Source organism: Natrix helvetica (genome assembly GCF_964273705.1).
Source record: "Natrix helvetica genome assembly, chromosome: 3".
Taxonomy (NCBI): Eukaryota; Metazoa; Chordata; class Lepidosauria; order Squamata; family Natricidae; genus Natrix; species Natrix helvetica.
In genome coordinates, this window is record NC_138549.1 from 73,155,733 (window position 1) to 73,179,746 (window position 24,014).

At 37.5% G+C, this 24,014-nt stretch overlaps 1 protein-coding gene across 1 annotated transcript in view; it reads left to right on the plus strand.

The window, feature by feature from the left end:
* The first annotated feature begins 328 nt into the window (after nt 1–328).
* The window catches only part of LOC309390236 (regulator of G-protein signaling 21-like), a 28,804-nt gene continuing 5,118 nt past the window's right edge, over nt 329–24,014 (plus strand). The window contains exons 1-2 of the mRNA XM_081949384.1: nt 329–344; nt 21,118–21,182. Coding sequence (XP_081805510.1) covers nt 21,172–21,182 — 11 coding nt within the window. The 5' untranslated portion in view covers nt 329–344; nt 21,118–21,171. The remainder of the gene's footprint in view (nt 345–21,117; nt 21,183–24,014) is intronic.

Genomic DNA, 24,014 nt, shown 5'->3' on the forward strand with positions numbered 1-24,014 from the left:
GTTCTGTTTGATAAGGGATGCATTATGCAATTTTATCTTGAATCTACATTATATACTGTATTGTGTTAAAAAAACATAACTCATTACTGTGATGTTTATGGATTAAGAATGTAAAATTGTATGTAAATACATTGACAACCCAAGAGGGGAGAGTGTTAGGGATGTAATCCTAGGCTTGGCTTGCCAATGTATATAAGCTATGATTATAACAAATGTATCTGTTACTTTAAATGCTTCAGAGGTGTAGTTGGTTTGTTACCTCAAGCAGCTATAAGAGGGAGCCAGAATGGTTGTTAGATCTCTCCCTCTCTCTGTTTGTTAGAAACTGGTTGGTGTATGGTGAGGTATTGTGGTTTGCAACTGTTTGCTATTTTGTATGTTAAACTGAGAATATTGATAACTGAATTACTGAACCGTGTATGACTTGGACTGATAACCGGACTCTGAATACTTCTATATTTCTACATAGTAAACTACTATATTTTTATACTATTCAGTGTCTCTGTATGCTGGTTTGTGCGTGTTATTCCATATCACTCTCATTACGCTTCTCTGCATACTCGCTCTTCTAACGGGGAGCTTAATTACTTAACATATACCCTTGCCACAGGATATCAAGAAAGTAGAGTAGGGAAACGCTATTCATTTTGTTCATAAACAAATATTTATTTGGTGTCTATAACAAAGTTCCTTTGGTCATCTTGCCAAAGTGCATCAGAGCTGTGAGTTTATTACCCTTTATGTGTAAGTTTAAAATAGATGCTGTAGATCAAGAAGCTTGTATTGATTCACTCTCTCACACAGGAAATCCAATTAAAACCTATCTAAGCTGCCATGATAAATTCATTTTGGCCACCTCGGTTATTATAGAAAAATACATTTATGAGATTGTGGTCATGGTGCAAGCCTAAGCATAATTATTACAGAGTAGCCCAATTAAACACTGTGAAAAGTATTGCTGAGGAAAACCACATAGGCCTTTACTGAATGATGGAACTGCTATACAAGTAGTAGCCAGTTTAAGAATAAGTTCTGTTCTCCAAGTCTGTCTTTAAGTCACATTTGTGTGTAAACCAAAACACTATTATTTTATAATACTGTATAAGTAGCATTGTGTAATGAACTTTAACCACTGTGTATTCAACGTGAATCACTAGGTACTTAACCGGAATATTGCTGTGATAGGCTCTGTTCTTAACTATGAGTTGTCCTTAAACCAGAATGTTCTTAACCTTATGTATCTGTTTCTAACATTTTTTCTCTGGTAGCAACAGCTGTCAACCAATTGAACAAGGCATCTCATGAAGTGGTAAATTTCCTTGCACTGACAGTCTGAAATGCTTTAGCAAATTATACATCAAGCAGGAGTTTCAACTAGAAAAACCTCTCACTTCTTTTGAAATACTATGGGTCTACGGAATCTAGTAAATTCATAATTGTATCATTTAATGAAAACAGTATTTATAATAAGGATATGTAGTATGGTATGAATACATATTTCAGAAACAACATAATTAATCCTTCTTTGCTGACTGTCTACTTTATGGACCTGCCTCTCTTCATTTATTTTGCAGACCAGCTCTCATAATCTCCTAATTAGCTTGGCCAACATTAAAATCAACAAGATGATAGGTTTGGTGCCCTTTTTGTAAGTGTGCTCAAAAGGGACAGGGTTTCAATCATAGTAATACACATGTCACCTTGCAGTTTTTGATACACACATCTCTACGGACATGGACTCTAAGCATGGCGATTACGAAGTCTTTGAGACAGTTTTTATTCACGGCATATGCCTGGATTTGTCTCTGCAGTTTTCTTGGCAAGATTTTCAGAAGTGGTTTAAGTGTCCAAATAATATTGGAGTAATTGCTTCCTTCCTAGGTTGAGACAGTGACTGATGCAAGGTCATCTAACTAACTTTGTGTCTAAGGGAGAATAAAACTCACAGTTTCATTGTCTCTGACCCAGGGCCTTAACCACTACACCAAATTCGATCCTGGCCATTATAGCTTGGGCTTATAAAAGTTGAATTCCATTACAAGTAGAATGCTATATAAGAAAGGGTATTGCTCATTAAGGATTCTGTTTATATTATCTTTCTCCATCTCCCAATAAACTATAGCCATTTATAAACTAAAGTCTCTGTGGGCACGTGAGCCATCGCCCCAGATCAGCTCTGCTGCATATAAGCGCATGCCTCCCACTGGCCAGTTGATCTTTGGGTCACTGCCACACATGCACGGGGGGCATGGACTTGCGGGAGTGCATGCGCGGGGGCCACATGGATGTTTTGGTGTGCTTTGGGTCTCAGTCCAGAAAAGGTTAGCCATCAATGAACTTTGGTAAACCAAGTAGATGTGGAAACAAACTCATTTTATTTATTAAATTTATATCTCAGTTTTCATTTGAGGTTCAAGGTGACACTACCTCCTCCTAGTTTTCCTTACAGCACAACCATGTAAACTAGATTGTGATGAATACAAATTAGAAGCTGGATATCCCATCTAACCACCCCATCCCTTCAAACACACACAAACATGGGTTTTGAGCAACCTCCTACATAGCCCATGTTCTCATGAGGCCATGCATCACTTTTTGTGGGTAATTTCCAATAATGAATGCTAAATTTAGACTGTTAAGTTTAATATTTAATAATTAATTGCAAGTTTGCTCTCATCTCTAGTTAGAACTAGATAAAATAATCCTCATTTCAGTACCAATGGTAAACTATTGAAATATACTCATAAAAGTGTTTTTTTTCTTTTTAAAGAAACAGCAGGAGACCACAATCTGACTCAGATTCTTCTCTAATTTAGAAAATGTAAATGAAGAGTTTAGGGAACTCACAGCAGGTATTGCTGGGTTTTGAACATTATGTTAGTCTTAGTCTTGCTCTGGATATGATCAAGTTGTGTCTCCATTATTGTATTAAGCACAGTAGGAGACAGCTTGTAACTTCCCACTCCTTTTCAAAGGCAAGTTGCTTTCTTAGACACACAGCTGCGTGCTCTGAAACTCAGTTTTTGGTTGCAGACAAGTGAATTTGATGCTAAGTTTCTTCTTTTCTATTTGCACGGGGTTGAGAGATTCTCATAACAATAGTTGATTAGTCCTCTTTTTAAAATATTCATTAAACCTTTTAAAATAATTCATAGGAACTGCAATTAGCATCTGTTTCCTTACTGGTACTGGGGGAAAAAAAGGCTGCAAATTAGGCCTCATGGAGTGATTTGTCTTTGAATCTGTTATTAGGTTTCATAACCTTTATGCTCTGAACTACCAATAAAAGGAACTTCTGTAACAAAACAGACACTCTTTCTAGTCTGGGATTTTTGTGATGCTTTGAATTTTTCTTTTGTGGACGATACAAGCATTCTACGAATAACAATATAAACTTACTCTCCCCCTCCTTCTCTCTATACTGATATTCACTAATGAAGAATAAGAACAAAAGGGGAAAGAAACAAATAGGAAGGCAATTGCTATTATTAGAATTATTCTAATTTTAGTCTTAAAACAATAATACCTAGTGTTAATATTGGACAATTTTTTTAAAACAAAAATCTTCATCCAAGGTTCTGAATTCTCACATTTCTAAAACGATGACATGTCTTTTGAGCTACTTTGTTTAAACAATAGATTGACAGACACAAATAACCAGGAGCAGGACTTGAGTTCAAAGCACTAAGAGTTTATTCTTGCTACCTATACACACAAATTTGTGTATAGAATTTGAATCTACTAATGGTCTACCTAAATTGTTGCTTGATAAGAGTGAATAAGGGGACTAGACTTGGGTCTCTTGTGATTGTGGAATGATGATGCATTTCATCGCACCCTACAGCTCGCCCTGCTCAGCTCCTACAATAGAATTTTGAAAACCTGCTTCCTTCTCAGGGTAGCATCACAGGAGCATCTCTGGATATGCTTAAGAAAGGCAAGATGGCAGCTGCAGCCACATAGCTGGAGTCTCTCTTCTTTCCATGTGCGTCACATAAAAAAACAGCAGGACTTTGACTGCCTTTTTTGTAGCTGCCATCTTTATTTATTTTTTAATCACTCATACAGTGCTTCTCAATCATGGCAAACTTTAGGATGTGTGAATCTCAACTTCTAGAATTCGCTAGCCCAACCATGCTTGAATATAGAATTCTGGGAGCTGAAGTCCACACATCCTAAAGTTGCTAAGGTTAAGAAACACTGCACTAGCAACAGTGGTGGGGTTCCTACCGGTTCGGACTGATTCAGCTGAACCAGTGGTGGTTTGGCAGCCTGGGACACTGGAACCGGCAGTAACCCATGCCGGCCATGACCCTCAACTGGTTCTTTTTAAATTTTGCCTCCTGTATGTGAAGCATCATCTTCAGAATCCAAATTTGTAGAGTATGATATTTCATGTCACATTTAACTTAGTTGTTTTAATCTTTTAAAGCAGCTTTTCTTTATTTGCTTGGCACCAACCACAAAAGCTGCAGAGAGAAATTAAATATGGCAAATGCATGCTTCAGATATTGATTTATTCTTTCATCCATGATTTATGATTATTCTCCTAAATAATAATAAAATTGTTTTATTATAAACAATTAAGGAGCATAATAACTTAAAAATCCTTACACTATGAGGCATAGTTTTAGATTTACTGGGAGCCATGGGTGGCTACAGTAAACAATAGGAAGGAACTATTTCATGAATTCTATCAAATGAAATTATTTCACTGCTCTATAACTATACGTGACTGGCTCTGACTGAAGACTCTGATGAGGTAACAGACAGGGATTCAAGTATTTGACAAAGCTAATAGCTTAATACTGACATCTTTTGGCAAAAAGCAGAGAACTAGGAAACTGTTGGCCAAGCCAGCATTGCAAATACACAAAACTCCAGAATTGCAGCATGTCAGTAAGTTGGTGAAAGAATTGTTTGACATACAACTTGCAAGAATTCAGTATTTTAAATTATATTGACTTCCAAGGATTAATTAGAAAAGAAAAGAAACAAAGAAAAAACCCATTCCTCTTTCAAAGTTAATGAAACTTTTTTAACATTTGCATGAGAATGTGACTTCACATTTCAAGAAGTGAAATGTAAAGTCACATTTCACTTCTTGACATGTGAAGAGCAAAAAAAAAAAACAAAGATAATGAACAGACTGAAAAGCAGTACTTTCCTGGTAAAGGATTAGGCTGGTAAATAAATATGTGGTCAAAATGATCAGTAAATGAAGGTGAATATACATGTCCCAGGATAATGTTGCAGAATTCCATCTGGATTAGTCACTGGGACCAGAATTTTGTCTTCCAAGCTTTTGGACTCATGCCAGAGCCCATCTTCAGGGAACTTCTCTCTAGCAGAATATTAGCTGTTCTGTTTGTCATATTTATAGTGCCTGTTGTATGTGGCTTTTTAGATGTGTTGATGGCTGGTTTTTAAGATATTGGCTGTTGTATTCTTGTGCTGCCCAATCCTCACCTTCTAAGTAATTGATAAGCTGGTGATAAATCAGCACTCCTGCTGACTGACGAGGGGCCTGTTTCCCAGGTTTCAATCACTACCCAAGGACACACATTCAATTTTGCAGCTATTAAGATTGTTAGATGAGCAGGCACAAAACAGCCAGGGAAGTGATTGAAGCCTGGGAAACAGGCCCCTCATCAATCAACAGACGTGCTGATATGTTGTTGTTAATTGCAAAGGTGTGTCCGACTCATCACGACCCCATGGACAGTGTTCCTCCAGGCCTTCCTGTCCTCTACCATCCATTTAAGCTCATATCGACTGCTTCAGTGGCTCCATCCAGCCACCTCATTCTCTGTTGTCCCCTTCTTTTGCCCTCAATTGTTCCCATCATTAGGCTCTTGTCCAGTGAGTCCTTCCTTCTCATTAGGTGGCCAATAGTATTTGAGTTCCATCTTCAGGATCTAAAGAGCAGTCAAGGTTGATCTCCTCTAGGACTGATCAGTTTGACTGCAGTTCACTCCAAGGGACTCGCAGGAGTCTTCTCTAGCCCCATAGTTCAAAGGCCTCAATTCTTTTGTGTTCAGCCTTCCTTATGGTCCAAATTTTACAGCCATGCATTGCAACTGGAAAAACCATAGCCTTGAGTATACACGCTTTTGTTGGCAGGGTGATGTCTCTGCTTTTTATGTGCTGTCTAGATTTGCCATAACTTTCCTACTGAGGAGCAAGTGTCTTTTAATTTTTTGGCTGTAGTCCCCATCTGCTGAAAAATCTTGGAGCCCAGGAAAATGAAATCTGGCCCATCAAGTACTTAGTGAGGGCTGAGCAGCACAAACAAATGACAGCCAATGACTTAAAAGCCAGCCATCAACACATCTGAAAAGCTACATGCAAGGGGCACTATAAATACCACAAGCAGAACAGCTAACATTCTGCTAGAGAGGAGTTCCCTGAAGAGAGGTTCTGGAATGAGTCTGAAAGCTCAGTGTATAAAACCTCTGGTCCCAATGACCGACCCAGATTGGATCCTGTAAAATGATCAAGTTGCAGGAAAATAGTAAGAAGATCCAAACTTGTAGTTTAGTCTGATTGCTTCCAATCTCATTCTCCAGAGCCTAAGGCTATGGGATCAGGACTGAAATGATCCAGATGACTGATGAATGGTGGCACAGAATAAGAGTTTTCTATATTTCTTAGCTGCCATCTGGTGGTCCAGAAAGCAAATGAACTACACATTTGACCTCTTGGCTACTCCCTATATTTCTGCATTTAGATAACCCAACCAGAGTGAAAGCTGACAATTACTTCACTTTTAGTGATGGGATGACATTTTGAAGTAAAGCACCAAAGGCTGAAGTGTAATTTAGGCATGGCAGCAATGCCACCCAAGAGAGGTGAATGATTACAATACCAGGAAGAAAAAATGGGAGTTGTTCAGTGATATCTGCAAGGGAATGGGATTAAAAAAGTAAAGATGAGAGTTGTGATTGTATGATTAAAGCACTACCCCTTCTCATGTGCATTTCCCTCTTTTCTCCCACCATCAATCAAAAGAGTTCTTGCTATCTACCATCTGCTACCTGGAATTATTATTCTACCACTTTATGGGACCAATTGGAATTCAATTAACTCCATGCCCTCTTTGCACCCTCCTTCACTGGCAGTTGCCATATAATTTCTCCCAGTCCCTACAAGAACCATTCATCCATTGGATTTGTTGATTTGGTCACAGGTTATATATTTACAACCATATTTTTGCTCTTAAAAAGTGATGAGAAAATCAGAGCTAGAATCTCCAATAAGAGCCAGTTTGATGTAGAAACCAGGAGACTGTAAATTCTAGTCTCACCTTAAGCACAAAGCCAACTGGATGATATTGAGCCAGTCATTCTCTCTCAGCCCTAGGAAGGAGACAATGGTAAACCACTTCTGAAAAGTCTTGTTAAGAAAACACCTTGGAGTAGTCCAGGCAGCTGTTAGTCACCAAAAGAAAAGAAAAGAAATCTCTATTATAAAAATCCCAATAAAAATAACCATAGTTACTAGAAAATTTCAATCCCATCATCACTGGATCACTGGATCTATAGCTAAAAACTGTAACAAAATGAATTTACAAATGATGTTTGATAGCAAAGGTATAACTGAGAAATGGGAAGCCTTTAGATATCTGAGACTCACTTCAAAATGAATTTACAAATGATGTTTGATAGCAAAGGTATAACTGAGGAATGGGAAGCCTTTAGATATCTGAGACTCACTCATTTGTGCCAGTGGTGGGTTCCTAACCAGTTTACTACCAGTTTGCTGAGAGAGGGCATTGCTGCACATGCACAGTTTACTGAAAATTGTTCTGTGCATGCACAGAAAATTGCTGGCGATGGGAGAAGAAACTGAGGAACCAGTTCGGGGGTGTGGCAGGCCAGGATCGCTGCTGATTCCAGCACCCAGGCCAGAAAACCACTACGGGTTCGGCTGAACTGGTCTGAACTGGTAGGAACCCACCTCTGATTTGTGCTTATAAGTCAGTGTGTAATAACTTTGGAATAGCTAAAGACTACAGTAAATGGAGAACATATTATTTATTATGCAAGTGTTGAGACCAGGCTTTAAAAGGGCAGTATTAAGTGTAGCTAATCTGTTTTTAATTTTTGCTTTGTGTTTTAAATTAACAAGAAATCACATCTGTCTTTGCAGCACAATTTTTAGAGACCTTGGGACAAAAGAAAAACCTCAAGTGATGATTGTATTATGTAAAGCACTAAGCTACTTAGTGCCTTTTCTTTGCTCTGCAAAGAAGGAGGTTATAATAACACCTGTAAGATTTGTTATTTGGGAAATAGTTTAGCATTTACAGAATAAAGAATGCACACATGGAGGCTAAATATTCACGATTTAAACTGCTAGGAACTCCACCCAAAAAAAGAAAAGAAAAGAAAGAAACACTGTTTTTGCCAGATTGTTTAGAAGCCCAGAAATAATAATTCGGCTGGATGAAAAACTCCTCAAGTTCATCATTGTGTTTCAAATGTAAACCCATATGGTTAGAAACAAACACCACTGATTTAATCAAAATCGCAGGATCACATAGTCATGTCCTGCAGAGATGGTATTCACCAGTTCTGAGAGGTTTTGGAGAACTGGTAGCAGAAATTTTGAGTAGTTCAGAGAACCAGCAAATAGGTTGGTGCCATCCACACTGCCTCCCAGCCTCTTCGCCGATCTTCTTTTGTTTCCCTGAACAGGAGAACAGAACTGGAAAGCAGGTTAGTGGGGTGGGAAGGGAATGGGGATTTTGCAGTATCCTTCTCTTGTTACACCCACAAAGCCACGCCATGCCCACAAAGCCACGCCCACAGAACCAGTAGTAAAAAAAATTGAATCCCATCACTGATGTCCTGTACAATGAGTTTTCAGTCTAGATCAGTGTTTTATGTTTGTAATAAAAACAGCATACTGTGGTTCTTTTGAAGAGAAATAATACATCTGTGTAAGCGAAAATGAACTATTCTATAATCTTAAGAGGAGGTTTCACATCAGACTTTTAACTATGTGAGAGTTTCCTACAAGTTACGTTTACTGAATCTATGTTGATGCTTCTCAATGTTCCTCCAAGTTATTTACCTAAGTTAATAGATGCTGAATACTTTGAGCATGAACCTCTCCTCCATATCTTAAGGTTAAGACTTAGGAAATGTTAATTCTCTTCACTGTAGCATCTTGCTTATTTCTTCATTGTGCCTCACTCATTTGTCACTTCTTCTACTAGGGGAAGAGTATAATTGTCCCACAAAGCAACATGGAAGGATGGGGAGGTATTTTGGCTTCAGAGGAGAGAACTTGAAGGAAAAGGGAGGCAGGAGTTTTTACCCTTGAAAAATCAGTCACTGTGTCATTCCACAAGAAATACTATAAAGTTATCTCAGCTTTTCCTCTGGAGCAACAACTCAGGCAAAAGTCATTCAAGCAATTGGTTTTGCAATTATACATAATATTGTGGAGGTCCTCATATTAACAGAGTTGGAAGTCCAACATCCCACCCACCCCACTCAAGCAGGAGACTATACACCATTTCTGACAAATGGCAGTCCAATCTCTTTTTGAAACTCTCAAGTGATGAAGCTCCCACAACTTCTGAAGGCAAGCTGTTCCATTGGTTGATTGTTCTCACTGCCAGAAAGTTCCTCCTTATTTCTAGGTTGAATCTCTCCTTGGTCAGTTTCTATCCATTATTCCTTGTCTGGCCTTCAGGTGTTTTGTAAAATAGCTTGACCCCCTTCTCTCTATGGCAGCCCCTGCTATATGCCTCATGTCTCCCCTGGTTCTTCTCTTCTCTAGACTAGCCATGCGAGGTTCCTGTAACCGTTCTTCATATGTTTTAGTCTACAGTCCCTTAATCATCCTGGTTGTCCTTTTCTGCACTCTTTCTAGAGTCTCAACATCTTTTTTATAGTATGGTGGCCAGAACTGGATGCAGAACTAGAGCTTTATAGAGTGGTATTTGTTCTGACCCACCTCCGTCCAGTAATGAATGCCGACACAGGCTTAGCTGGATGCCACACTTTAATAACAGGACTCCAATCTTGCTGGCTGAAAGCCCAAACACGAACTCACAGAACCTTGGCAGCAATCCAGACTCTGACAGATACAGATAACAGCTTCTCCAACGTGTTACAAACGGAAACAGATCAGACCAGATGTACTGCAGATTACTTTGAACAGTTGTGTCCTGCAATAAGTCTCCTCCCCAAATCTCTGTTTATATAAGCTCTTGGGAGGGGCCACGCCCCAACCACCTGAGCTTCATTATCTTTTATGAGCTTGTTTCCGGAGCAGCTGTTGCCTTCATTTCTCCGCCCTTCTTAATCTGGCTTCAGAGACAAACTCCCTCTGATCTTCCCCACTGCTCCATGCCTCAGGCGCCTCCTGGTGGCCAACCAGCCTCTCTGGTCCCTGCTCTGCATCTGAACCCTGCCCAGGGTCCTCCACCTCCTCCATAGCTGACTCATAGGGGTCGTCGCTATCTGAGTCAGTCAGCAGCTGCAAAGGATCCTGCTGGGTCACAACAGGTATTAGTATTTCACTTGATCTTGATTGTATCCTTCTGTTAATGCAACTTGAGATTTCATTGGCTTTTTTGCTGCCGCTGCACACTGCTGGCTCATATTTAGCTGTTTGTCCACTAAGACTCCAAGATCCTTCTCATCAAGATCCAGGATAGCAATGTATATTTTGGAATAGTAACTGTAAATATGGAGGTGCCCTAAACTAGGAAATCTCAAACCTTCCCATAGTTTAATAAAATATTCTTTAAAATTGTATAGTGATATCTTAGCAGAGTTCAAATATCAATCCAAGCCAGTTGTATTGTTTCCTAGGTCTGGATTCACCATGTTTAGTGAAACTCAATCGAGGCTTATAGCTTAGTAGAGTGTATCAGCCCATGCTTATGTAACAAACCAGGATTATGGTTATAACAATGTAATATGTAAACTCATAAGCTACTCTTTATTTTATCTGTTCTTTTAAACTAGAAAGGCTGACTCAAAGGCCTAGGCAAAATTATTTCCTATTTTATATTGGCTAAAACATGAGAACTACCCATGAGCTTTAGAAATTTCATAATTGTTGCCATTTGGCTTGAAAGAAATTCCAATTTGCTGACTTCCCTTGGGCTGAGCTTCTAGCATCCTGTAAATTTTCCTTAAAAAGCAAAACAAAACAAAACATGGCAAGATATGGTATGGTATGGCATGAAGATACATCGTATCAATGGAAAAATGATATATTTTCAGCTCTGAACTATATTCTTTCCAATCTGTGCCAGGCAATGACAAAGTAGGAATTTGCATATTGCTCTAACAGATGATGCATTTGCATGCCATTTGAACAGATGCAGACTCTTCTAGCTTACGTGCCAGCCATGTCTTACTCCTTTGAGTTTGTGTTGGCATTGCTTGGATAGCCAAGATATTGCATGGGTATAGTTATTTTCTTTTGACTGCCTTCCAGTCCCTATCAAATCCAGGCTACCTTGGATATGGAATAGATTCCAGAATGGCAAACCACTAAACTCAAAACAGGATCCGTGAGAAGCCAACAGTCACCCCTGAGAAAGGAAATCCAATTCTAAACTTCATCCAAGCAAATCCAAACTGAACTTGAACAACAAGCCAAGAGTGGCTTGAAGGAATCACTTATCTCATTTAGGTAAGAAGATCTTTTAGTAAGGCTCTGTTCCCTGATGGCTGTGTTTATTGATTCCACCTTCATGTCAGTTTGAGTAATAACAATTGTATTAATTGTGCTTAAACAGCCCCAGTTCCATAGCAATTCAACAGCTTCTGGGTGTGTCTGGGTGTGTGTTCTCCTTGACATAGTAAGGATGATATAACTGAAAATAAGAACCTGTCTTGCAGGGACCATGCTGAAATGGATGAGATGCTGGTCACAAGCATTTTTTTAAAGAATAATGTAGGTTCTTTGAAGCCAAAGCAGTTTCTTTGTTTGCATGCCAGCAATCTATAGCCAGAACCCACTTGGTGTGCAGTCAGGGACAGTATATAGGTACTAAATGTGATGTCAGGTTCCACTGAGCTCTGTAAAGGAAAATGCTTCTCACAGTCCACCTCCCTTTATATAAATTGACCCCAGTTGTGGATGCTACAACATTCAGCACTATCCTATTAACACCAGTCTCCTGGGATACAGAAGATTAAATTTAATGTGACACTGAATGCTCGCTTGGGAGCCTTAAGCTCTACAGCAGTAGCACTAGCGCAGTGATTGCACCAGCAGCTATGGTTGCTTCAGCTCTGACATCTGAATCCAGTTAGATATATGAAAGAAATAGCTTTGGATCTTGAAATGTTTGGGATGGTAAACTGTACTTGTCAAGATTGCCAAAGTCCAAAATGCAGGTTTGCAAAAACTGACCGCTAGTTTTAATTTCTTAGTGTCTTCAGTGGGGAAGAAATAAGACTGTTCTTGCTCTACTTGTATTTTCTGAGTCTGAACTCTCAGTAGGAAAATATTTCTGAAACACCTTAAGTGGAAGATTGTGACAGTAACCGATGAGTTCTACTTACTAATGTAAAATATTACATTAGTGAGTATGGAAGGAGTGAGCTATAAATAGACTACTGTCACCATCTTCTTTGCAATTTTCCCTATATAATTACCTATAGAGTTGGAATAATTGCATGTCATGCTTAACTGTATTGTAGTTGGGTGTAGTATGATGTCTGAAACTTGGCTATAATAGATGGTGTAGATAATAATCACTGCCTTAGCTACAATCAGAAACTATAGCTTATTTGAATGACATTGCATGAACTATGTCTTTGCATATCATCCATAATTGATTTGGGGAAAAGATTTATTTATTCAATTAATACGTTGCTCATGTCACTGTCAAGCAACTCTGGGCAGCTTACAACAACACTGGGACTTAGTTTTATATATTGCTTCATAGGGCTTTACAAGCCTCTCTAAGCAGTTTACAGAGTCAGCATATTGCCCTCAACAATCTGGTTTTCATTTCACCAACCTCAGAAGGATGACAGGCTGGTCAGGATTGAACTGCTGTCATGCAGTATGAATATTTTGAACAGAATGAGGCTAATAGAAACATTGTACAGGAATATGGAAATAGATTTCCTCCCTCTTGTATCACCATTTGGAACATAGTCCTCTCTAATGTTACAGAGGAACCAACTATGAACCTTAGAGGTCTCTACTTTTGGCTTGTCTCTTCATTTAGGCTTTTCCTGACTATATAGTATGCAGATATCAAAAGATATCAAGTTTCAACTAATCCATTATCTTCAGTGAGATATTATTCTTTATATGAGAAGTAGTCTGGGTGCATGCAGAAGTTTTCTGTTGTCATCAAAATGACCAAAGCAGCATCATACCATCACAATCCATGAATAAAGGAGCTATTGTCATGACAACATGATTCTGTTTCTTTATTTTTTTTTCCCTTTGCTTTTAACCCTGCCCTGATGGATGCTTCTGAGAAGTAGAATCAAATTGAAATACTACTACTTCTAACTAACCAAAAATAGCAGTCATAGTCCAAACTCTAAATAGCTTTGAGAAAAATTGTCTTACAGAGCAAATAGACTCAGTTCACATTCAGATTTATCCCAAAATAATCTTAATTTATCTGATAAGTGAAATGATCAAGAGTGTTGAGGAGGGCTATGATCTTGACGATATTCCTTGATCCTACAGTCATCTTGCATATTATCACTTAAATGGAATACTACTGGACTGATAACACCCAACTCTATTTTTATTTGTCTTAGTCACTAGAGTAATACAATATTGATTCAATGCTTTGATTCAGTAATGGGTTAAATGAAGACTGATAAAATAAATTGGAATCCTGACAAGGCAAAAACATTGAATATCATGTAATTCACATCAAGAAATGGACTCGCAGGATTATACTTCAAAAACAATCTTTTCTTATCACATATCCAGTGCCAGTAAGGAACTCCAGCCATTTTTGAATAGGTACAGGTAGGCTACAAAAATCCATGTCTTTCTAATATATTATTGTAATGTAGGAATACTTACATTAAACATGAGATTACTTCATATAATTACAAGCAGTTTTAAACACAATTTCAAAAATCTCCAACAGGTAATCAATTAAGACCTCTGGTAAGATCTTTCTCCTCATGCCTCAGATAACATGCTGTTTGAGAGAGTGAATAGAGAATATTAGAGAAAGAGAGAGCCCATGGGGTATTGGGAATAAAGGGAAAATAATGAACTCATTCATTCTGGATTTAATTTAAAACAACTTTATTCGGCTCTTTTCATAACTTGTGTGAACTGAAAAGAGATGGCTCTCCCATGTTCTAATGGGTAATACTTCTAGCTACTTTTCAGTGGACATGGTTGTGAATTCATCTAAATTTACAGTATTGTTACTTAACTTAAAGCTCTAAATGACTTATAGTCTAATAGTTGAAGTCACATATTCCCAAGTATGGAATAGTCTCTCTATATAACTGATGGTAATTTTACAATCTTTGCAATGTCCAGTCAAAATCTTTTTTTTTAATTTCATGCTGATTTAAATAAACTATAACACGAATGTTTATTACCCAGTTCCATATTTTCTATTCTTCATTCATTATTAGTGTTGCTTATTGTCTTATTGAACACCACTATTATGCCCATTATTGATACATTTGTTCTGCATACTAAGCAAGCCAAAGCTGTAAGAATGACAAGTGGCCGGGAAATCAACAAACAAATCATATGAAGTCTTTTGCATGATGGAACCTAAAAAAAGCTTAAATGAGAACTCAATGCACAATGATCTAAGATAGGCCCTACTAAACAGAATAGGACATATTTCTATATTAGCAGATATATGATTATTGATGATGGTGGTCATTACAATGATTATCTTATTAATTTTTATTTATATGCTGGACTTCAACAAAGAATCCACCTTCCAACTGCAATAATCATTCAGCAGATAAAGCACAAAAATCAGAGGAGCATTTTTAATAGTAAAAACAAGCACTTCAACCCATTGAGACACATTAAAACTATTTTAAAATACAATAGAAAATGTCACCAAATCCACACTTTGCTTTTTGGTTTATATGCAATACTCTCAGGTTTACACAAAATGCCCAAAGCAATCTTGAAACCCTGCGCTGTCAAAGTTCCCAAAACTGAGTGAAGAAGCACTTCTTAAGCAGTTGACAAAGCTTAAGAAGCTTAAGAAGCAAAGTACTGAATGTACAATGCACAGAGGGCAATGCAAGTAAGACTTCGAGTTTTGAAATATTTTTTCTACATAGCTGGAAAAGTCAACTGTCTATAGCTCTCAGTGCTGCATGCAATGTGTATTCTACAGCTTGGTTGGCAAGGAAGATATTTTAGCTGTTTTTCACAGACATTTATGGGGAAGCGACTAGTAGCCAAGTCTCACATACTAAATCTATTTTGGGAAAGATAAAGAAGAATCCATTAACTTCTTTATTGTTTTTTTGTTTTGTTTTTGTTTTGTTTTGTTTTGCACTGCACTGCACTGCACTGCACTGCACTACACTACACTACACTATATTATAGCAATAGCACTTTGTTGTGGCCCAGCAGGATCCGGTTGAGCTGCTGATGGACTCGGATAGCGAGGAACGATATGAGTCTGCCCTGGACGATTTGGAGGACCCTGTGCAGGGTTCAGACTCAGAGCAGGGACCAGAGAGGCTGGTTGGCTACCAGGAGGTGCCTGAGGCATGGAGCAGTGGGAAGGATCAAAAGCAGTTTGTCCCTGATGCTAGATTGAGAAGGGCTGAGAAACGGAAGCAGCAACTCCATAGGCAGACTCACAGAAGATGATTAAGCACAGGTGGTTGTGGATTGGGCCCTCCCAAGAGAGATTATAGGTGAGGCGTTGGGAGGGGACATTTGCAGGAAACAACCATTTGAATTAGTAGTTAAGAAAATCTATGTATTCTATCCGTGTCTGCTCGTTTGGATTATCTGTGTGGCTTCATTTGAATTATCTGGGTTGTTTTATTGAACGTGAGTTGTCTGGGCCCTCAGCCAAAGGATTGGTTATCTCAGTAATTAAACAGTGGCAAACAGCCAAGCCTGTGTTCTGGTTTATTCATAGGCATGGAGTGGGGGGGTCAGAACACACTTAGACTTATATACTGCTTCACAGTGCTTTGCAGCCCTCTCTAAGCAGTTTACAGAGTCAGGTCAGCATATTGCCCCCCAACAATCTAGGTCCTCATTTTACCCATCTCGGAAGGATGGAAGGCTGAATCAATCTTGAGCCGGTGAGATTTGAACTTCCAAATTGCAGGCAGGCAGCAGGCAGCAAAAGTAGCCTGCAATACTGCATTCTAACCATTGCATCACCTCAGCTCTTATATTATATTATTATATTATTATATTAATATGAATACTATATTTTATAAATACAACCAGTATTTAATGCTAAGTATTACCTTTTCCAGTAGAAACAGAGCTTGGGATACTTAGCAATAGAATACAGATAAAGCAACCAGATAATGAAATCATTAAAGCTCAGTTGCTCCATACGCCAATAAAAAGAGGTTCAAGAAAAAGAAAAAGTCATCAGCCTCCCCTTGTAATTTGCATGTTTTCATTGCATACTGCTGTAAAAAAATGTATTCTACCCCAATTGTAAATCAAAGAGAAGTTACTGACTTAATGTCTGAGCAATTTTTAAATTTTGTATAAATATTTGTATTTGCAATTGTGTTATTTTATGTGTCTTTCATAGTGGAATGTTTTAAAGATTTCACCTGGTTTGTAATCTTAATCCCAAATAAAGCAAAGCAACCAAACAGGGAGAAATGATAATAAATTATTAATAAGTGTAGTCATAATCAGATGAATAAACATTACTTATGCTTTATATAGGAAAGCTCATAATGAACAATATATAATGAGAATCAGCTTCTGCTTTTTAAAAATATTTGGCTGGTCGCTATAGAAAACTGAATGCTGGATTAAACTTTCGATTTATATTGATTGATTGGTTGGATAGTTGACTCTGGTCAGTTTACAGGAAAATATTCTCTTATGTCAAATGTGCAGATATGTAGCAACAAGAAGGGTACTTTATAGTTTCCTCCCAACCATCAAAAGAAAAAAAAAATCCAGCCCAAATATGACAAATCCTCAAATTAAAAATAGCAGAAAAGACTCAAATTGTCTAGGATGACAAATGAAATGAGAGGCATTGTTAGTGTCTGATTGATTGGAGTGCTGTGACTTGATAACTTCCAAACCTCTTTATAATGAGAGCTATTCCAGACATAATTGACAAATTAAGAAGAATCCATTCCCAGTCTCTTAGAAAATGACATTTTGTGGCAATTTGCAGGTGCCCTGGCAGAAACTGTTTTAATAAGTATTTCAAGAATTGCATAGAATTTTTTTCTCTGTGTGTGTCTCACTCTTTCTGTTTCTGTGAAACATGATAGGATACAAGTCATAACCAAATCCAGGATGGTGAGGATTTTTTTTCTTGTATGGGATGGCAGGGGAGCATTAAATAGATGGACTATGCAAGTGATGAATAAAAATGGATACTATTCCATCAATTGGCAGAAATATGAAATTTCCTTATGGAACGTATAATACTGATGAAAAAAAGATGTGACATAAAACTTGACAGCCTACCATTTTAATGAAAGATGCTGTCCAGTGCTGAAATAAAATTCAGCTTCTTCTCTGCTTAGCATTTGCATCTAAAATAAAGATGGAATACCATCCTGTTCTTGATTACTTGTAACACAAGATTATTGCAGTTACTGATAAGAATAAGTAAAACAACTCATCTCTTCATCTCCAAAGAAAGAAAGAAAACATTAAATGGGGGAAAAATATCCCAGACAACAACTGTATGAAAATGGTGCCATTGCACAGCATTTCCTATCATACTGATCATCAATTTGTTCATCAAGTCAAGTTGATGTACAAGAGAGAAAATGATCAGTGGATTGATGAAATACTATGATTTGGTATATTATACTGACACTGGGAGAAAATTCAGGACTCTGCACAGGTAATTGAAGGAATTCATGCTTCGGACTGAAAGGTTGGGAGTTACAATTTTGGGAGACTGAGCTGGACTACTAAATGAATATTCCAATTATTTACAAACAGTAATAATTGTAATAATTTCCCATAAAGCAGAATGAAGCAAGTAAGTCTTTAGGTCTTAACTAAAAAATAAAGAATGAGCTAAACATATATTATGAGATTATTTTCAACAAACATTGAAACTATATTTTTAAAAGACCCTTATCCATCTCCAAGCATTATCTCTAATTACTTACCCACTTCAGAAATTGTGGCTTCACAGCTGTAGTATTATTTCGCATACACATGAACATTAGAATGTTCACTACTGTCTTTCAACTTCTAGAACATAAAGCATTACATACGGCTGCAAATACAAGAAATGTTGTACAGTCTAAGTACCTAAGGGTTTTTAAAATTATTTTCCTTTCTTTTTTTGGTAACACTGCTGCTACTCCATGCTGGTCAAGTGTGGTCTATTTCTTCCTCTTGCTAATTAGTTTTTGCCTGAGGTTGTTTTTCATCTACTCTTATGTCTCTTTTAGGGCTCAAGATTAAGTGATGAATTTCTTTTGCTGATTCATTTAATTTAGTTTGTCACCGCTAAATAGTAGGATACATAACATTATTGGGTTTACCTCTAACTCATCTTATTCTGCATTAATATTGGCTGGAAGTCAAGGAGGAACAATCAACATTCCTTACAATATGTTTTCCTCAGATGAGAAACACCTGTTTTGGGCCTAGCAGCAGAGAGATGCTTTATTATGTTTGGCTTATAGGATGTAGATAGAATGCACAACACAAACTGAGGGCCAGATTACCTGGTGATGTCAATCAGTCTTTCTGAATAATCTCTAATAATAGCCTTCTTTGGAGGTGGGTGATGATATATTCAATGAATAAACAGAACCATCCTTAGGCCCTTAGTAAATTCTGTATAAACCTATTAATCAAGTGATGCTCCTAATTTTCCATTCCTTTTTAACATTGAACACTGTATTGAGCATTTTTGTTTTGACATCGGAGAGAAACAAGCAGGAAATGCTTGCAACTTGTAAAATGGTACATTTGACACTGATTGGAGTCTAGGAATTCATATGTCATTAGACACTTCATCAAGTGTATCCAGCTAACAACCACCTCTTGGGCAATATGATTTTCTGCTTTTTAGGCGCAATAAGAATAAAGTAAGTGTGCTACACCATTGATATGTTAAATACATTGCTTATGTTTGTGTTTGTATGCATATGTGTTGCATTACATATACCTATATACCTATGACTTTTAAAAGGTTTTTATGAGTGATGTCATAGAGTTAAGGACAAGATTATAAATAGGGTTAGGGTTACTGTTAATCCTCTCAAGTTTGATGCTTTAAAAAGTAGGATCTTCAGCTGTGAAGTAATCATATCCTTAGTTGAAATATAGCTGTGTCACTGTTCCTGGATAATCCAGAGAGGAAACATGACTATATGAGCCAAATCTACTTCATTATAAAGCTACATTAACAGAATCTTGGACGTCTGCAGCACAAACCTCCTGCCTTCCACTCTCAGCTGCTTACTTTATTAGAACAGATCTTTCCTCAATTTCTTTCTCTGACAGTTAAATGACTGTGGATTCTTAACCCTCTTATCTGATTGTTTCCTAGGTAGCATCTCTTCTTCCCTTTCCTCAAGGTTCCCCATCCATGTCGCGAGTCACACCAAGGTCTCTCATTCCATTCTTAAGCATCATTTTGATGCAAGACACTTTTTCTATCTTAGCCCATTCATCCATCCATCATAGAAAAAAAAAACCTAATAGACCTGGCTCATGTGAGGTGCTGTCACCAGGACGGGATGGGTGGGGGTGATTTATTATATTAATTTATTAAATGACTCTTATTAGTTTTGCTGTTTTTATATGAGGTTTTATATTCTGTAAGTCGCTTTGAGTCGCCATGTTCGAATAGGTGGCAATATAAATTAATTAATTAAATAATTAATTAAATAAACAAATAACTAAAAAAATAAATAAATAATAGGGTTGAAACTACATCTGAAACCTTCACGGTCATATGCAATCCCTGAAAACTCTGAGCCACTGCAGACCTCCAAAACATTTACCAACACTGATTTTTCAGCTCAACAGTTATAAAATAAAACTCACTTCTCCCTCCATTTAAAACAACAGAGCAAAGCTCCATTTCTCCATTTATTTGCCCTTACGTATAGGATCTATCCCACTTCCATTGCATGCAAAACTGTAAAATGTCTTGTTGCAGGAATAATTTTCTAGTCGTGCATCCTCAGAGTTCCAGGATAAAACTGGTATCATGAGCTGTTTATCAAACCACTTTCCAATAGTGAGGCTGTCAGTCTCTGCTGTTCTTCAGGTTACTCGATTTTGATGGATATTATCTAGTTGGAATTTCCAGAGTTCCAAACCTGTCAGTTGAGTGTAGGTGGAGAGAAAATAGAAAAGCAGGGTCAAAAAATAGAACATTTAGGCATTATAGAAGGTAGCAGGCAAAAAGGAACTTTGAAAACTGCAAACATGGCATGGGGTATTTTAACCATCAGTACAAAGTGGAACCCTAGATTTTAGCCACAAAGTTTCACTCTAACAATGCTATGTTTGGATCTTCTGCTGACTATATGAAGCATATTATTTGAACCACTTCCTGTGGAGATTGCTCTTTTGGGGTATTGTGTTAAAAAAAAGAGAGACAGAATGTGTAAAATTTCGGTACAATTTTATTTTCCTTTGGTTTATGATTCAATTTCCTGCTTCTTTTCAAACCTTCACTTTCTTCATTCTAAAATGTTCTGTAAATGTCTTCCTTTGTTCTGATTATTAGACAGGATAATTACTACTCTTCCTTGAATCTTGTTAATATCCAAGTCCATCTAAAATAATCTACCATTATTGCATCAAATAATTTGTTATTGTTATGTCTATGATTAAGAAAATATTATTTTAGAAACATTGTCGATGTTAAATATCAGTCTGAAACCTATTGTTTAATTATACGTGTGCTAATTATGATATTCCTCCTCTCACATTATCTATCTCTCACAGAATCAACCAGAAAGCAAAAGCTACTTCTACTTGGGACAAGTGGCACAGTGAAACATGCCAATAAAGTGAGTTATTTTTTTAAAAAAAAATCTCTTTTTTGAAAGAAAAAAAATAGGAAAGGAGATGCTATACTGTACATGTGAAACTCAAAAAATTAGAATATTGTGAAAAAGTTCATTTATTTCAGTAATGCAACTTAAAAGGTGAAACTAATATATGAGATAAGACTCATTACATGCAAAGCAAGATAGTTCAAGCCATGATTTGTCATAATTGTGATAATTATGGCATACAGCTGATTAAAACCCCAAATCCACCATCTCAGAAAATTAGAATTTTACATGCAATCAATAAAACAAGGATTGTACATAGAACAATATCAGACCTCTGAAAAGTATAAGCATGCATATGTACTCAGTACTTGGTTTGGGCCCCTTTTGCAGCAATTACTGCCTCAATGTGGCATGGCATGGATGCTATCAGCCTGTGGCATTGCTGAGGTGTTATGGAAGACCAAGATGCTTCAATAGTGGCCTTCAGCTCTTCTGCATTGTTCGGTCTCATGTCTCTCATCTTTCTCTTGGCAATGTCTCATAGATTCTCTATGAGGTTCAGATCAGGCGAGTTTGCTGGCCAATCAAGCACAGTAATCCCACAGTCATTGAACCGGGTTTTGGTGCTTTTGGCAGTGTGGGCAGCTGGAAGATGAAGTCAGCATCCCCATAAAGCTCGTCTGCGAAGGAAGCATGAAGTGCTCCAAAATCTCCTGGTAGACGGCTGCATTGACCCTGGTCTTAAAGAAGCACAGTGGTCCAAAGTCCTGTTGCTCCTTGGTCCAAAGTCCTCTTTTCTGATGACAGCAACTTTTGCCAAAAGCACCAAAAACTGGTTCAATGATCGTGGGATTACTGTGCTTGATTGGCCTCTCCATTCTTCCTCCATACTCTGGGTCCTTGGTTTCCAAATGAGATGCAAAAGTGAAACAAGAAGTCATTTTTCTCAAGATTGACTGGATGCTGCATGACATGTGAAGCCTTTTTGAAGATATGATGATAGAAATAGATGGATTGGAAATTCTTGTCTCACGTTTTTCATTAAGTGTGTATACGCGTTTCATAAATTTTGTTTATGGAGGTGTGCATTCTTAATCCTAGTATTAAAACTGCTCCCCAAACTCTATATTGAGTGAAAATCATGTTGCCCAAAATTTATCAGTGCACTATTAGATTTTAGGATGCCAGGAAATATTGGTTATCCACCTGTGATCTAGCTATAATTGTCTACATTGTGTCACATTCTGGCATTCATGTTAAAAATAAACAGAGAGTTTGTTTGGTGAAAAACTTCACCCTTCACAACAGGCACGCCATTGGTGGTGGCAGCGCTGGTAGCATGGAATCCCTCGCCAAGGTCGGGGGTAGCAGTGCTGTGAAAAAGCTGCCAACAGCTACTCCGCGAATGTCAGCACGAGGGCTGATACATTGATTCTCCAGTATTTTAGATTACAATGCATTGATTTTGTATTCATGCATATCATGGATTCATTCTACCCATGAAAAGTAGATGCTAAGTCTTTATGCATAGGAATAACAAAGTGCACAAAAAATAATAATGGTGAGGAATACTTTGAATGAATGAACTCCTACATAGCTCCTGCCATATCTATGGCAAAATGAAGCACTCTCGGGGATTGAAAAGTGATGTGATCTATAAACAGAGCATTTTTAAGAAACTAAGAGGTATTTCTGGAATGCCTCTACCTCTACCAGCACTTTAAAAAAATCATATTGCTATTGTTTTGGTGCAGTTAAAATATTATTCCGGCTTTTTTAAATTACTTTTCTTTTTTGGACCTGTTCTGTTTTCTAAAGAATTGCAAGATTTTCACCATTTTATTGTCCTGTATTCTGGTGTATTGGGGCTATCATGCTTTTTGAATACTGCCTTACCATTCAATGAGACAGGGCAGGTTAAAACATATTTAGCTCTAACGTAAGAGTGATCTTCACATTGCCCTTTGTTCTGCTGTCTTCTAAGAAGTTCAGGGACCTATTAATAATAAACATTGCTTCCTAGGGAATAGGCTACTTAAAAAAATAGATAGCCGAACTATTGTAGTAGACATTGAAACAGATTAACAGCTCTTCCTTGGAAACACAGCATGGGCAAAGACTACTGTAATGAATGTGTTGTAGGTATCAGTGGGATTCTGAACAACTCTTCAGATTCTCGGAAATTCTCTATCTGCAGCTGGTGGTACATATAGTATATCAAAGCTCAAGGGATTGCTTCTTTAAAGAAGGAAAAAAAACCCTTGAAATTATTAACCAGCTTGAAAAAGATTTTATTTTGTCCTGACAAGATCTTTGATTTAGATAAATCTGACCTGAGCTGGAATATATTGAACCAATTAGATTCTTGGAGTTGGGATAAGAAGACAAGTTTTTCTCTTTTTTTCTGACACAGAGAGGAAACTAAACTAGATTTTAACAGAGACGGATTCTGTTACTGCTTTTTAACAAACATTTAAAGTCTTGTTGAAAACCGAAACTGGGAAGCATTTTTAAAAGCAGTATATGTAAGGGATTAAGACAAAGCCCATTTATTACCCAGTGTTAGCATGATAACCTTTTTTGACAGATCTACTTCTCACTAGCAGAAGAATCCTATGAATTAATGACAGTAGCCCACTCAGTATTGAGAAGGCATAGAACAATTCTGTGTTGAAACATCACTAATACCTTTCCTTCTAATTTTTCCCCTCTCTATCAGCTAACAAGGCTTCTCTCCTGAATAGGTGGTCTGGATATTATATTAAATTACATGATGCATTCATTTGTGCAATCATTTCACAAGGCACAAACACCACATTTTTTTCTTTTCTTTTTTCCTTCCAG